Source organism: Hypanus sabinus, chromosome 14 (assembly GCF_030144855.1).
Source record: "Hypanus sabinus isolate sHypSab1 chromosome 14, sHypSab1.hap1, whole genome shotgun sequence".
Lineage (NCBI taxonomy): Eukaryota > Metazoa > Chordata > Chondrichthyes > Myliobatiformes > Dasyatidae > Hypanus > Hypanus sabinus.
In genome coordinates this window covers 54,266,035-54,280,103 of record NC_082719.1, presented here as the reverse complement: position 1 = coordinate 54,280,103, position 14,069 = coordinate 54,266,035, and the positions used below count along the sequence as shown (strand labels likewise).

The 14,069-nt window shown below is 38.2% G+C and overlaps 1 protein-coding gene across 3 annotated transcripts in view; it reads left to right on the top strand.

The window, feature by feature from the left end:
• Window positions 1-14,069, top strand: part of LOC132404769 (uncharacterized) — a 75,850-nt gene that overhangs the window by 49,064 nt on the left and 12,717 nt on the right. For all 3 annotated transcript variants that reach the window (XM_059989235.1, XM_059989233.1, XM_059989234.1), the window contains exons 17-18: window positions 3,752-3,829; window positions 8,282-8,329. In XM_059989235.1, coding sequence (XP_059845218.1) covers window positions 3,752-3,829; window positions 8,282-8,329 — 126 coding nt within the window. The remainder of the gene's footprint in view (window positions 1-3,751; window positions 3,830-8,281; window positions 8,330-14,069) is intronic.

Genomic DNA, 14,069 nt, shown 5'->3' with positions numbered 1-14,069 from the left:
GATTTAATCAGTATATTAAACTTTTACATTCTGGTTATTGTTTGAGGTTATGTAATACTTGCTTAAATCTGTCCTTCAGTTGGTTGTTGCTACCCAACAGAACCATAACTCTCGTTAAGATTCAGCAGCTCTTTCAAGTTAAAAGCCAAAATTGATAACTTACAATGCTTCCTGTAAAACAGTGACATTGACTGAAGTATCTGTGGCCAGGATGGTTGAGAATGGGGTTGGAAAAAGGGGGGCAATGGGGGAGTGGGTGTTGGTGGGTGACTGCAGTCCCTGTAATCATGTGGGGATTCACGTGGTGCAACGCCTACACTTCTGCCTCTTCCAGTCTCTCCTGAGATTTGATCTTTCTGCCCAGGTGAAGTGCACTTGTTCTTCTGCTATTTATTGAAGAAGATTTTTAATAGATGTTAGATGCAGTTTAATTGAAGATCTGCTCTACATACATTAGGCATATAAGAAAAATAAATTTTCCAACTTTTCCACACAGAAGAGCATGTATATTGTTTACCATTTTGTTCAACATACACAGTTACTAACCAAACTATTTTCATGATCTCCTCCTTTCACTGAAAATCTACATCTGGTAATACACAATGTCATTGTATCAAATCACATTTTCAATAAATTGTTTAACAACCTCATTCATCTGAAAAGTAACCTCGGTGCAAATTAATTTACCACATAGTGACAATTTTTTTTTAACAAAAGAGAGCATAGGAATCAGTTACAGTTACAGGCCAAGAAATGGCAGATAACTTTTAATTCAGAAAAATGTGATATCTTGCTTTTGGGAGACTAAATGTAAGGGAATGGATTCTTAACTGTGTACTTTCAGTCAGGGTGTCAAAGGTTACAGGGATAAGGCAGAAGAATGGGGTTGAGAGGGATAAAAATAATCAGTCATCATGGAATGGCAGAACAGACTCAATGGGCTGAATGGCCTAATTCTGCTCCTATATCTTATGGTCTAATGGGCTTAACAGCATTGATGCAAGGAAGGATTTTGGGATCCATCCATATCTCCCTAAAAGTGGCAATACAAGCAGACAAGGCGTATCAGAACCAAAATCACAGGTTTATTATCACTGGCACATGTCATGAAAGTTGGTGTTTTTGCAGCCACAGTACATTGTGATACGTAATAACAAAAACTATAAATTAAATTTGTGTGTAAATTATATTTATATGTAATATAAATATTACATATCTCTATAAGACACATAGTACTGTGCAATAGCCTCAGGCACTCTAGGTTTTTGAAATAAACATCTTTTAAACATTTATATTTTGTCCTCTGCATTTATGTGTGAGTAGAAAAGAGCAAATTTTGTATCTAAACATTCATTTTCCCAAAAAAAGCTACAGAGAATTTTTTTTTGTATTTCATTAAAGAAAGTAACATATTAAATGATAGACCACTTTTCAAATAAAAACGTGATTACTTAGTAGGTGTATAGCCCAGTGAGTGATTGAACAAAGATAACAAACAGGTGCTAATAATCAAAGGCATAATGAAGTAAACTTATTAACTGAAACAGAAACAGATATAGAAGGAATCAAACTGGGCAAAGGAAATCAATCTAAAAGGTGAATGTGTGGCAGATGTGACCACTTAACCTTCAAATCATTAATTCTTACACTATGGCAAGAGTGAATATAGCAACAAGACACAAGGTGGTCATCCTGCATCAGCAAGGTCTCTCCCAAGCAGAAATTTCCTGTCAGGCAGGAGTTTCAAGATGTGCTGTCCAAACTCTTCTGAAGAAGCACAAAGAAACGGGAAGGGTGAAGGGCCAGAAACACAGATACTGAGTACAACAGATGAAAGATACGTCAAACTGATGTCCCTTCTAAATCAGAAGTTGTCCAACACTGCTATCAGCTCTGAACTCACAGAACCACTGGAACTCAATTTCACTCCTCTACGGTCCAGAGAACTCTTGTAAGAAGTGGTCTTCATGGAAGAGTTGCTGCCAAAACACCATTCCTCCAAAGAGGAAACAAAGCCAAGAGGCTTACCTACTCACAAAAACTCAAGGACTAGAGTGCTCAACAATGGCAGCAAGTGCCCTAGACTGACAAGTCAGAATTTGAAATTTCTGGCTCCAACAGGTGACAGTTTGTCCATGGCAGAGCTGGAGAATGCTACTTTGATAAGTGTCTGTGGCCAACACTGAAGCACAGTGAAGGTTCCCTGCAGGTTTAGGGCTGTATCTCTGCAAATGGAGTGGGTGACCTGGTCAGAATTAATGGAATCCTCAATGCTGAGAAGTACAAGCAGATTCTTATTCATCATACAATACCATCAGGGAGGAGTCTGATCGGTCTCAACTTCATTCTGCAGGAAGTCGATGATCCCAAACACATGGCCAAGATCCTAAAGAACTATCTTCAGTGAGAAGAAGAGCAAGGTGTTCTGCAACAGATGGTATGGCCTCCATGGAGCCCTAATTGTAACATCATTGAGGCTATCTGGGATTATGTGAAGAGTCAGAAACAAGTGAGGCCAAAATCTGCAGAAGAACTGTGGCACATTCTCCAAGACACTTGGAACAACTTACCAGCCAATTTTCTTATAAAACTGCACAACAATGTACATAGCAAATTTGATGCAGTTTTAAAGCAAAGGGTGTACACACCAAATATTGATTTAAGATTTTACTGTTTACTGCTCTTTATAGTAATTTATTTTGTTATTTAGAAATTTTTCATTTCATTATATTTGAAAGCATCTTTGTTCTATAAAAGGTTTTTACCTGTGCCTATGACTTTGCATATATAAATTAAATTAAATTAAATTAGTAGTACAAAAAGAGAGAAAAATATTAAGGTCATGTTCATGGTTCATTGTTCATTCAGAAATCAGTTGGTAGAGTGGAAAAAGTTTGCCTTCATTGCTAGGGGCACAGATTAGAAGACTCAAGAAGTCATGATACATTTGAAGATAACTTTGGTTGAGTATGCCATCTTCCTGTAATGGTTTTCTCATTTCAAGAAGATCATAAAGACTTTGGAGAGATTGCAGAGGTGTTTTACCAGGATGCTGCCTGGATTAGAGGGTATAAGGAGAAGTTGACGAAACCTGAATTGATTTCTCTGGAATTTTCAAGGCTGATAGATGACATGATTGAACTTTATAATATTACAAGAAGCACAGGTAAGGCAGACAACAGGAGTCAGTACCCCAGGCTCGAAATGTGGAATACTAGAGGGCACAGCTTTAAAGTGAGAGGGGCAGCTTTAAAGGGATGTACAGGTGAAGTTTTATTACACAGAGAGTGGTAAGTTCCCTGAACATGCTGCCAGGGATGGTGACAGAAGCTGATACAATGGTGTTTAGATAGGCACATTAAAATGCAGAGAATGGAGGGATATGGATCATGTCCAGGCAGAAGGGATTGGTTTAATCTGGCATCATGTCCAGGCATTGTGGACATGAAAGGCCTGTTTCTGTGCTGTACTGTTTAATGTAGTTATTCTTTGCAAATAGTGTAAAAATAAGTTCCAATAATTAAGCCTACAATCAGATAATCCAACCTTTTGCTTCTATTTTCTACTTTGATGTTAAAAGGTAGAATATCCTACATGTAGAAAAGCATACAGCATGATATGAAAGGTTATCAACTTGAACTACTAACTCTGTTCCTCTCTTCACAGATGCCATCCAATAGCTGAGTATCTCCAGCATGTTTGTATATTTTACATTGTAATAAAATATATTAATTTTTTTTTTCTTGCAAAGATTCTTCGTAATCCACCGCAAGAGTATCCTCGAGCAACTTTTGTGAAAGTAGCAAGCTTGGAAAAGGGAGGCATTTTTGTAAGTTTATTTGTCTAGATTCAGTAGAGCTAAATTTTCAGTTACTGTTGTTTATAAAATCTAAGCTAAGGAGGTTTATAGAATCTTCCTATAATGTCATCTCTAGAGTGAGTTTGATGACATTATGCATAAGGATGTTTCAAGCTTTTGTTAATATGCTGTCAACTACCAATTTCACCTCCCTACTGTCCTTCAACAACTTGCCAGACTATTATCCATAGAACGTGCTCGAGAGATCCATCAAACACCAACTGGGTTTAACTTCAATCGTAGTCCAATTAAACTCAAACCAAAGCAACGGTTTACTGTAATCTGCCTGCTCCCAGCTGGTTGACCTTAGCAATTGCTTTACACTTGTCTGGACTCAGTTTCTTTTTGGATACGGGTCTCCCTCGATACACAGAATAAGCAGCTGGATTCTGAATTTTTATTACTTTACATTACTTGGACATCATTTGAAACATGGGAATTTTGCTTAAGATTTCAAATGTATATTTATATATTATCACTTTTGTTTCAAAATGAACTATTTTATATATTAACTCATTTAATTTTCCTTAGGATTAACTTTCTGCTTTGCTGTATTTACAGTTTAAAATTAGATGCAAGCAAGTATTACAAAAAAAATAATTTTTAATAGCGCAGGAGTCCACTTTTATGTTGAATTATTTCAAAACATTTTTGAGTAAGAACAGAATCTTCTAAAATTCACTACAATTATTCATTTAAGCACTTATCTCCCCTCCTCTCCTTTCCAATCAGATTCCTTCCTCTTCAGCCCTTTACCTTTCCTACCCAGCTGGCTTCACCTACCACCTCTAGTTATCCTTCTTCCCCTCCCCTCCACCTTTTTTTTTCTGGCATCTTCCCCTTTTTAGTCCTGAAGAAAGGTCTTGGCCCGAAACATTGTCTGTTCATTTTCATAGATGCTGCCTGATCTGCTAAGTTCCTCCAGCATTTTGTGTATGTCACTTAAAAACTTGAACAACTTCATTGAAATTTAAAAAAAATGTGAGATACCATTGTTGTTTATAAAGGGAGAGAGATTGTTTATAAACTATTTACAACACTGAAGTAGGCCACTTGGTCAAGCCAGATCAATGAGCTTGCACTCACTTCACTTAATCCCTACTAAACCCTCTGTTTCCCCTAACCCTTCCCTCCACATTCTGCTCAATGCATTTATGTATGCTAGTGCATCATCCACCTTCTGTGATCTCTAGTTCTTGTCTCTTGTTGAATGGAATCACTTCTTGTCCGCATGTTGGAGTTCACATTTATTTCCTTTGCAACTGGATCCTTGACTTCCTGACTAACAGAACGTAGTTAGTAAGGATAGGCAACAGCACCTCACTCTGATTATCCTTGACAGTGGCAGCCCAGATGACTGTTCCTTTAGCCTCCTCATCTACTGCTTGCACATTTGTGATTGCATGACCCAAATCATGCTCTAAATCCATCTGCAGGTTTGTGCCATAACTCAAAAACAATGAGCCAGAGTAAAGGATGAAGATGGAGAGCCTAGAGACATGGTGCCATGACAACATCATTTCCCTCAATATCAGTAGAACATGAGAGCTGGCCACAGACTCTACGTCGACAGTCAGAGTTTAAAGTTCCTAGGAGTGAACGTCATTAGTAACTTGTCCTGATCCAACCACTGCGATGCCACTGCGGGGAAATCTCACCGGTGACTCTGCTCCCTCAAAGAAATTTGGCATTCCCATTGACCCTCTCCAGTTTTAACTGATGCAACGCAGAAAGCACCCTATCCACATGCGTCACTGGTTGGTATGGCAACTGCTTTTCTCATGAGTGCAAGAATCTTCAGAAAGACATGGACAGTGCTCAACCCATTACAGAAATCAGCCTCTCCTTAATGGACTCTACCAGCACTTCTCGCTGCCTCAGTAAAGCAACCAATGTAATTAGGTAGAAGATACAAATGTCTGAAAACACTTACTGCCAGGCACAGGAAATGCTTCTATCCTACTGTTAAAAAAAAATTATTGAACAGTTCCCTGATATAATAAGATGGACTCTTGACCTTAGAATCTACCTCACTGTGACCTTGCAACTTATTGCTCGGCAGCTCTGCAGTCTCTCAGTACTCTTTACTGTGCACTCTGTTACTTTGGACCAACTGAATGTACCATTGTAATGAAATGGTCTCTATGAACAGTATGCAAGACAACTTTTTCACTGCACCTCAGTATGTGACAATAGTAAAGCGGATTATCAATTTAAGTGAGGGCAGCATTTGGTGCTCGTGCCTAATTTGGAGACCTTATGATATTGTATGGTTGGGAAACTATTGTTTTTAAAGTCATCTATGATTGTTAATACTAGTTTCTGCATCAAACCAGGTGCCATTCTCAATGGGAGTTGCTGTGTCGTTGCTGCAAAAAGCAGAGGAAGAGTCTGGAAAATGAAAGCAGAAATCCTGCCCCCGCCCCAAATCCCCCCCCCCACCCCCCCCGGTAGCCAGGGTAGCTGTAGGAAAGACTAGCATGGCTTTGAGGGGGAACATTGTGAGAGGCAAAAGTTGCAAAATACCTTGAAACGCACTCAACCTCCTTCAGCTGTTGGTGCAGATCAAATGTTGTGTCATGATTGTCCTTAAACTTCCAAAAGAGAAGTCATTCTTCATTCTGCAGAGATTGCAGCAAATATCCCTCCTGTCTGCAGTTGCAATGATCACTGTCAGATCCAGTAATGATGTGTGAAGTATGCAGAGCTTTACAAAGGCAGACAGCAGACTTGGGCATCATCACTTTGATATCCCAGTGAGTCCCCTTAAATTACATTTTGCTGCTGGTTTATTTCATTTTTCTCCAATGATTCATTTGGAGATCTGAGCTAAGGTCATGATAGCTCATTATTGTGCTAACTGCTGATGGTAGATCAGAAATAAACATTTTATATCACTATGAACAGGTGATATCAGGAACACATTAGTTACACTGAGGTAAATTGTACCCAAGAGTACTCCATTCAATTTTCTGTTCGGGCCAGGTTTCCTCCAGTCTGCTGTATGACAACACATGTAAAAGGAATTTTATCCCTGATTTTCTGCATAAAAATGGATGAAAGTGTCCTATTTCTAAGCACTTATATTTCCCATCCAATCCTAAAGATCTATTATAACACTCCTTTCCAGAGGAAGGACCAAAGGGTGTTCTATCTTCCCTCCTCTATTTAAATTTAGCACAGGTTTCATTCTTGAGGATCTTTTGCAAATATTTTTCTGGTCTGTCCATTTTCTTTCTAGTTTAGTTCATAGTATTTGATTTTTCTCTTGCTGATAGATAATACAATTCTCTGTTTAACTATTCTGATCTCTGAGCATATAACATCTATAGGTTTTAATATCATGATTTGCTACACTTCATTTGTGTATCAGCTTCCTCTGCTCCTCTTCCTCATTTATTTTTATGCACCAATTTGACCTTATTTTCCAACCATAATATTGCACTTCATAGTTAACATTGGATTTCATTTTCTTGTGAACAGCTTTAAAGTGATTGATCTTTCACTTAGCTTGTTTTTTCTCCAGTTTTAAGTATAAGAATGCCATTAATTGTCCACTCATCTTCAAGCACCATTCACTTTTCTAAAATATTAATATAATACACAAGTGCCTCCTCTGACACTTCTCTTTTTCTCATATGTGCTTGTGCAAGCTATCCATTCTAAGTCACATCACATTGTTGGACCTACCCCATTTCCTGTTTTAAATGTACTTAAATCTTCTTGGTCTGTTGTTCTACAGTCATGACCTCTGTTAAATGCAGAGATCTTGAGGGGTTTTGGCAGAGTGTATGTAGAAAAGATACTTCCTCTCAGAAGAGTTTCTACCATAAAATGAGGGACCGCTGCTTAAAAACAGGAGGTTGCCTATTTTTAAACAGAAAGGCTTCAGAGGATGTAACAGGTTTGGGTAATGGGTAAAGAAATAGTCAAATAATGTGAAACAATGATGTGATTTAACTCAGTAAGAAATATAAACAAGTGTCATATTATTTTAAGTGGTAAGAAATTGAAACATTCAGATGTTCAGATAGAGCTGCCTCTTGTTTTACAGGAAATATTCATCTTAATGAACAGTGGAGCAGGCTTGGAGTCAAAAGGCCAGCTCCCACACATTTATTCTGTCCTTATATTCTGCCTACAATTATATTTTATTTATCGTTGAACTGTATTTTAATTTACTTGTTGCTGTAAATCACTTAATAACCACACATTATAAAGATCTGTCGTTCTTAATCTTGGAAGTTCCTTTGGGTGGAGTTAATTCCCAATTTTAGTAATCAGTGGAGAATCTCAACACTTTTATAATCATTTCTAAGGTGATCACAGTATTTCATGTCTTACATGAAAGTGTGAGTGTAATATGATATTTACAATGTTGATAGCTTGTTTTAACAGAATGCTCTTTCTCTTTATTCACAGGGGCTGACAGAAATTCCTGGCAGTTCTTTTAAGTTACAATTAAGCTTGGTAAGATCAATAGTTAATATTCCTGTTAGAAACATTTTTGTGTAACTGCATTAATACAATATTATATAGCAAATTTAATACATTGTGATATGTTTCATTGGGTTGATAATGTGATGAGAAAAATGATTCATGATTGCTCAAAGTATTACAGTAATCAAGATGTAATTGCTTTGAGTTAAATACATACAGTATCAGTATTTTTTTCAAATGTCTTCCTTGAATTTTTGAATTTTATTGAAAATTGATGTTATTCTGTCAATTCGAAATACTCAGCATGTTTAAATCGCCAGAGGAATTGCCCACTTCAACGTTTTTACTTACAGCTTTTGTACATCTCCAACATCCTTTGCTCCACCACTGACAATCTTATTGCCCAGGGTCAAATAACACACTCCTATGCTTAAGCACAAAGAAAAGCTTTTTCTTTGGAGAACTCTGAAGAGCCTAGAGAAGAAGAGCAAGGCACCTGAAGAGAGAAGCAAAGGATCTGAAGAGAGAAGAACAAGGAGCTTGAGAAGCCCTAGGAGAACAATGAGGATCATAATGGTTGGCAGAGACCCGCGGGCTGAGTGGCTGTTTCTACGCTGCACAATTCCATGAGAAAAGATGGAAGTGGAGCCAGGAATCTGTGATAGGAGTAAGGCATCCAGGGAAAAAGGTAGGGAGAGAAATGAGGAGCAAGGAGAGGAGTGACAAGAACAATAAATCCAGGGGCAGTGGTGAAGAGTCTGTATAGGCCACTCTATGTCCATTCTGGGTATGATCACCTCTCGGTCTTCAAGTCGTCTGTGTGTTTATTCCTTAACCAAATTCAAGTGAATTGCCATCAGTCTTGGATGACTTGAATGATTGAATCAACTGAATAGAGTTTCCGATCCAGAATGAAACTAGCTTCCATCGGTCCCTGTGATCAGGCAGTCGTACTGAACAGGGTGCTGCCCCAGAGCAGTGGTTGAAGAATTGTCACCTTTCAATTAAAGGGGATGAGTCTAGGTTTTGTATCCTGTCCATATTCTGTTGATTTGGCAGAGTGTCTGATGTCAGGGGAGGGTCATTATATGCAGAAAGCTATGGTGCTTGTCAGTTTGCAACAATGGCAGGAAGAGTAACGTGGGTCCCTCTATATGTAGGGTTCCCCTCAGCGACAAGTTCACATACCCCAGGGCCTCTTGAATTAATAAAAAAACCCAAGGTAAAACTTTAAAAAAAAGAAACTGAGAAAGGATCCTTTATCTTGTTGCTCGCTTAATTTTCAACTGCTTTGCCATATACTAGCATTGACCATGGATTTTTACCTCTGTCAGTTTACAAGTAAGCCTCATTAGTCTGCACACCTTTCCTCATTCCTTCTTCCCTTTCTTAATCACTGGGCTCCTTTGATCATTCTCTATTTCTTTCCTGCAGCTTACCTTCTTCTGTAAAATAACTATATGTTATTCCACATGGTAAGTCAATCTTCCATGGTGGGTTTTGAGAATTTCAGATGGTTTCATTCCCTTCAGTTTTTAATTTTCAATTTTTACATGAGTTTAATATAATTAATTACATTTTCTGTGATCCTGCTCCACCAAGTGTCATGAACATAGTTAATGGTTTCCTGGAAAATTCCAAGAGTCTATTTTGGTCAAATTCCTACAGAATTAAAAATATGGACAAAACTATTTTATTCATTAGATATACACTTTGATCCCAGGTAAGTAAGCTTCAAATGCGCTCTGCTACTTACACATTACTTTATGCTGTTGTGATACAAACCTTTGTTGTAGTGTGAATTGTGAGGAGAATACAAAGAGATTTCAGGGACAAGTGAATGAATGATGACATGAGAGGTAACTTGGAGAAATGTGAGATCTTATGGTTGAATTTAATGAAAGGCTGGCTCATTATGTGAAATTAGATTTGAAAAGAGCACAGCGGTAGGAACTATATGAATCCAGTCTTCTTGAATACTTGGGAGTAACAGGTAGATATTTTCCAGCATTTGTTGAGGGAAGTGCTGGTGTGGATGATTTGTCTTTGCAAGTGTGTTTATGATTATCTATAAACGAGGGCCTACAGATGAACATTTTTGTCAACATCCCAAAAATGCAAGTGACATTAACCTCTTTTTGAATGGTGCTTTAAAAAGGATAAAGAACAGAATAGAATGATGATGCAAGATTTGGGAGCAAGAATGTTTCATTTATTCTTTGTGCCTGCTCCACCATTCAGGAAGATCATATGTGATTATGTGATCTCAGTACCCACTTTCCTTTACTAAACACACGTTCTTTGAGACCTTTAACATCCGTTGAACTCAGTCTTGAATATCAACTGAGTCTCTCTTTGGTTAAGAATTCCAAAGATTCATGATCCCCGTGTGAAGATAAATTTTTCTAATCTCTGCCCTGAATGGTCAATTTCTTATTTTGAGACTGGCATCTTGTTCTAAATATCCCAGCCAAGAGCAACATTGTTCCTGTTTTTAGACTGTTAAGACTCTGTTATTTTTACGCTCCAATGACAATCTCCAATTTCCACTGATGTCAAGTGTCTATTGACCCTGTCTATTTAATATCTCCTCACAGGACAATGCTCCCAACTTTCTCTATCCAAAGAATCAACTCAATGATTTTTTTTTTCTTTTTGTAAATGCTCTCCTTTCCTAGATAGGGAAATCACACTTGGCACAATGTTCTAGATGTGTTCTTAATGTTGCTCTCTATAATTGCAACAAGATGCTGTTGAACCCAAATCTTGTTGTGAAAAAGGTTATCATGCCATCTAACTGGTGAACCTGAATATTAACTTCTAATGATTCAGGTATAGTGTCACAAGACAATTTTGAACATCAAAATTTTTTCATCTCTCTCTCTCCATTTTAAAAAAAAACACAGCTCTTTCATTATAGCTTCAGGAATGAGTAACCTTTCATTTTTCCACATCGAAAAATGTGCAGGTTGACTCTGTGGTTAAGATGGCATATGGTGTATTGGCCTTCATCAATCATGGGATTTAGTTTAGGAGCCGAGAGGTAATGTTACAGCTATATAGGACCCTGATCAGACCCCACTTGGAGTACTGTGCTCAGTTCTGGTTGCTTCACTACAGGAAGGATGTGGAAGCCATAGAAAGGGTGCAGAGGAGAGTTACAAGGATGTTGCCTGGATTGGGGAGCATGCCTTATAAGAATAGGTTGAGTGAACTTGGCCTTTTCTCCTTGGAGAAACGGAGAATGAACGGTTTCTTGATAGAGGTGTATAAGATGATGAGAGGCATTGATCATGTGGATAGACAGAGGCTTTTTCCCAGGGCTGAAATGGCTAATGTGACAGGGCACAGTTTTAAAGTGCTTGGAAGTACTTACAGAGCAAATGTCAGGTGTAAGTATTTTACTCAGAAAGTGGTGATTACGTGGAATGGGCTGCCAGTGACAGTGGTGGAGGTGGATACAATAGGGTCTTTTAAGAGAGTCTTGGATAGGTACATGGAGCTTAGGAAAATAGAGCGCTATGGCTAACCCTAGGCAATTTCTAAATTAAGTACATGTTCGGCACAGTATTTTCTTACAACACTCAGTTTGCATAATCATGACAGTAAAGTTGTGTGGGTGTATGTGTGGATGTATCAGAGCATATTTGAGTACCACAGAAGGACTAGCAGAGAATCCATCACTCAGACTGAGAAATTACTGCATTTAGTGATTACTGTATATAACCCTTGCAATGTATACTGTATAGTATATGAACTCATTTTGTTCCCACATTCCTCTTCAGGATCAAACAATACAAATTTATGTTCCTACTGTGAAACCTTGTTCACTGAGGAAAATGACTTGGAATTTGGCATTTGCCCTTTGGTTTTCTGGCTATTAACATAACTGGATATCAGATTAAATGGTCATTAAGGCTCATATACTGGAAAAGTACTAATTGGGTCACATTCAGATATGGTTTAAATCTTGGCAATCTAATGTGATTTTATCTCTGCTTTTGCGGGTACATTCCTGTCACCTTTAATGTCCAAAGTGAAGTTTTCATAATTTCATTGCAGACTATGGTTCTGAAGAGATCCCAGGAAGCATAACACATTACAGTCATTTGAGAAAAGTAATTTACAATAACTTCTTGGTCCCACCGAGAATATCAATGATGGCTAATACTACCAAGAGACCAAATTTTAACTGTAGAGGATATCTCCAGAGACAATAAGTTCACTATTGCTCATTGCTAAACAATACAAAGTTACCTTGACACAGATAACTTAAAAGATTTGTGATGTTAATGGATTATTTGGTGTTGTGCCAAGTGCTATTACTTGGATGAGATAATGATAATGATTTTTATTGAAAGCAGCCACTCTTAAATGAAATAGTATATTGATTAAAAAAAGGATGCACTCAGATCTTAAAGGTACATTCACTCTCATATTTCAAACATCGTTCCTCTTTAAGAAGCAATATAAACTTTAATGTAAACCATCAATTATTTAGACCCATTAAATTATGCCATCATATAGCTAATTGCAGTTATTTTGAAATTATACCATTAATTATTTACTGAGGTACATGCACTGTTACACATTTAATCAGATGAATTTTCACCCTTAAGTTCTTCACTCAAATCTGTTCTTGAAATCTCTGCAATGACTACTTCAGATGGTACTGGTGATTCCAGTAAATCATTTCTTCATGTAGGGTGCGTGATAAACTCTTGGTGGTTCTCCAATGCGGCAGTTTTGTCGATCTCATGTTATCCTGACCTTGAGTATCTAAGGGTCAAATGTCATCTGCTCTATTTACCAAGGGAGGTCTCCTCCATAATCCTGACCACAGTTTACGTACTACCAGCGGTGGACTATAATCAAGTGCTTGAGATACTGCATGATGCCATCTCCAAACAAGAAATAGTTCATCCTGATGCATTTCAAATCATAGTTGGGGTTTTCAACAGGCTTTTCTGAAGTAAATTACCATCAGTATATAGTGTGTAGCACCAGAGGTTCCAATGTACTAGACCAGTGTTATACTAAGATAAGGAATGCCTACCATTCCATGCCCAGACCACAGTTTGGTAAATTGGATCACTTGGCTGTCTTCCTACCTGTATATAGGCAAAAAGAGCAATGCTTCAGAAATTAGGCTAATCAAGAGGAGGCAAAAGAGCAACTGTGGGATTGCTTCGAGTCAGTGGGCTGGGCCATGTTCAAGCACTCACCTGCAGATCTGAATGAATGCACCATTGTTGTCTCGGACTTTATTGAAACAGTTTTAGAAGAGTGTGTCCCTGCAAAGGCATTCAGAGTCTTCCCCGTCAGAAGTCCTGTATAGACCATGAGATTCACAGTCTACTGAGAGCCACATCTGAGAAATCAAGTCTGGTGACCAAGGACGTTGCAAGATGTCCAGTACAATCTCTGGAAAGCCAGCTCATGGGCAAAGTGGCAATTCCTGACTAAACGACTCAGCGAAAGATACTCGAGACCTGTGGCAGGGCTTGAATAGTATCACCTCTTATGAAGCTAAATGAAGTGACAAGAAAGACAGAAGGGCTTTATTTCCAGTTGCGCTGAATTCCTTCTATGTTTGCTTTGACTGTCAAAACATGGAGGAACCATCACAGCTCCCACAGCCTCCAATGTTTTCAGTCTCTGAAGCTGATGCACGAACCCATCTAAAGCATCCAGCCCAGATAGGGTACCTGGCCAAGTACTAAAGACCTATGCTGATCATCTGGTTTTAGTCTTTACTGAGATCTTTAAT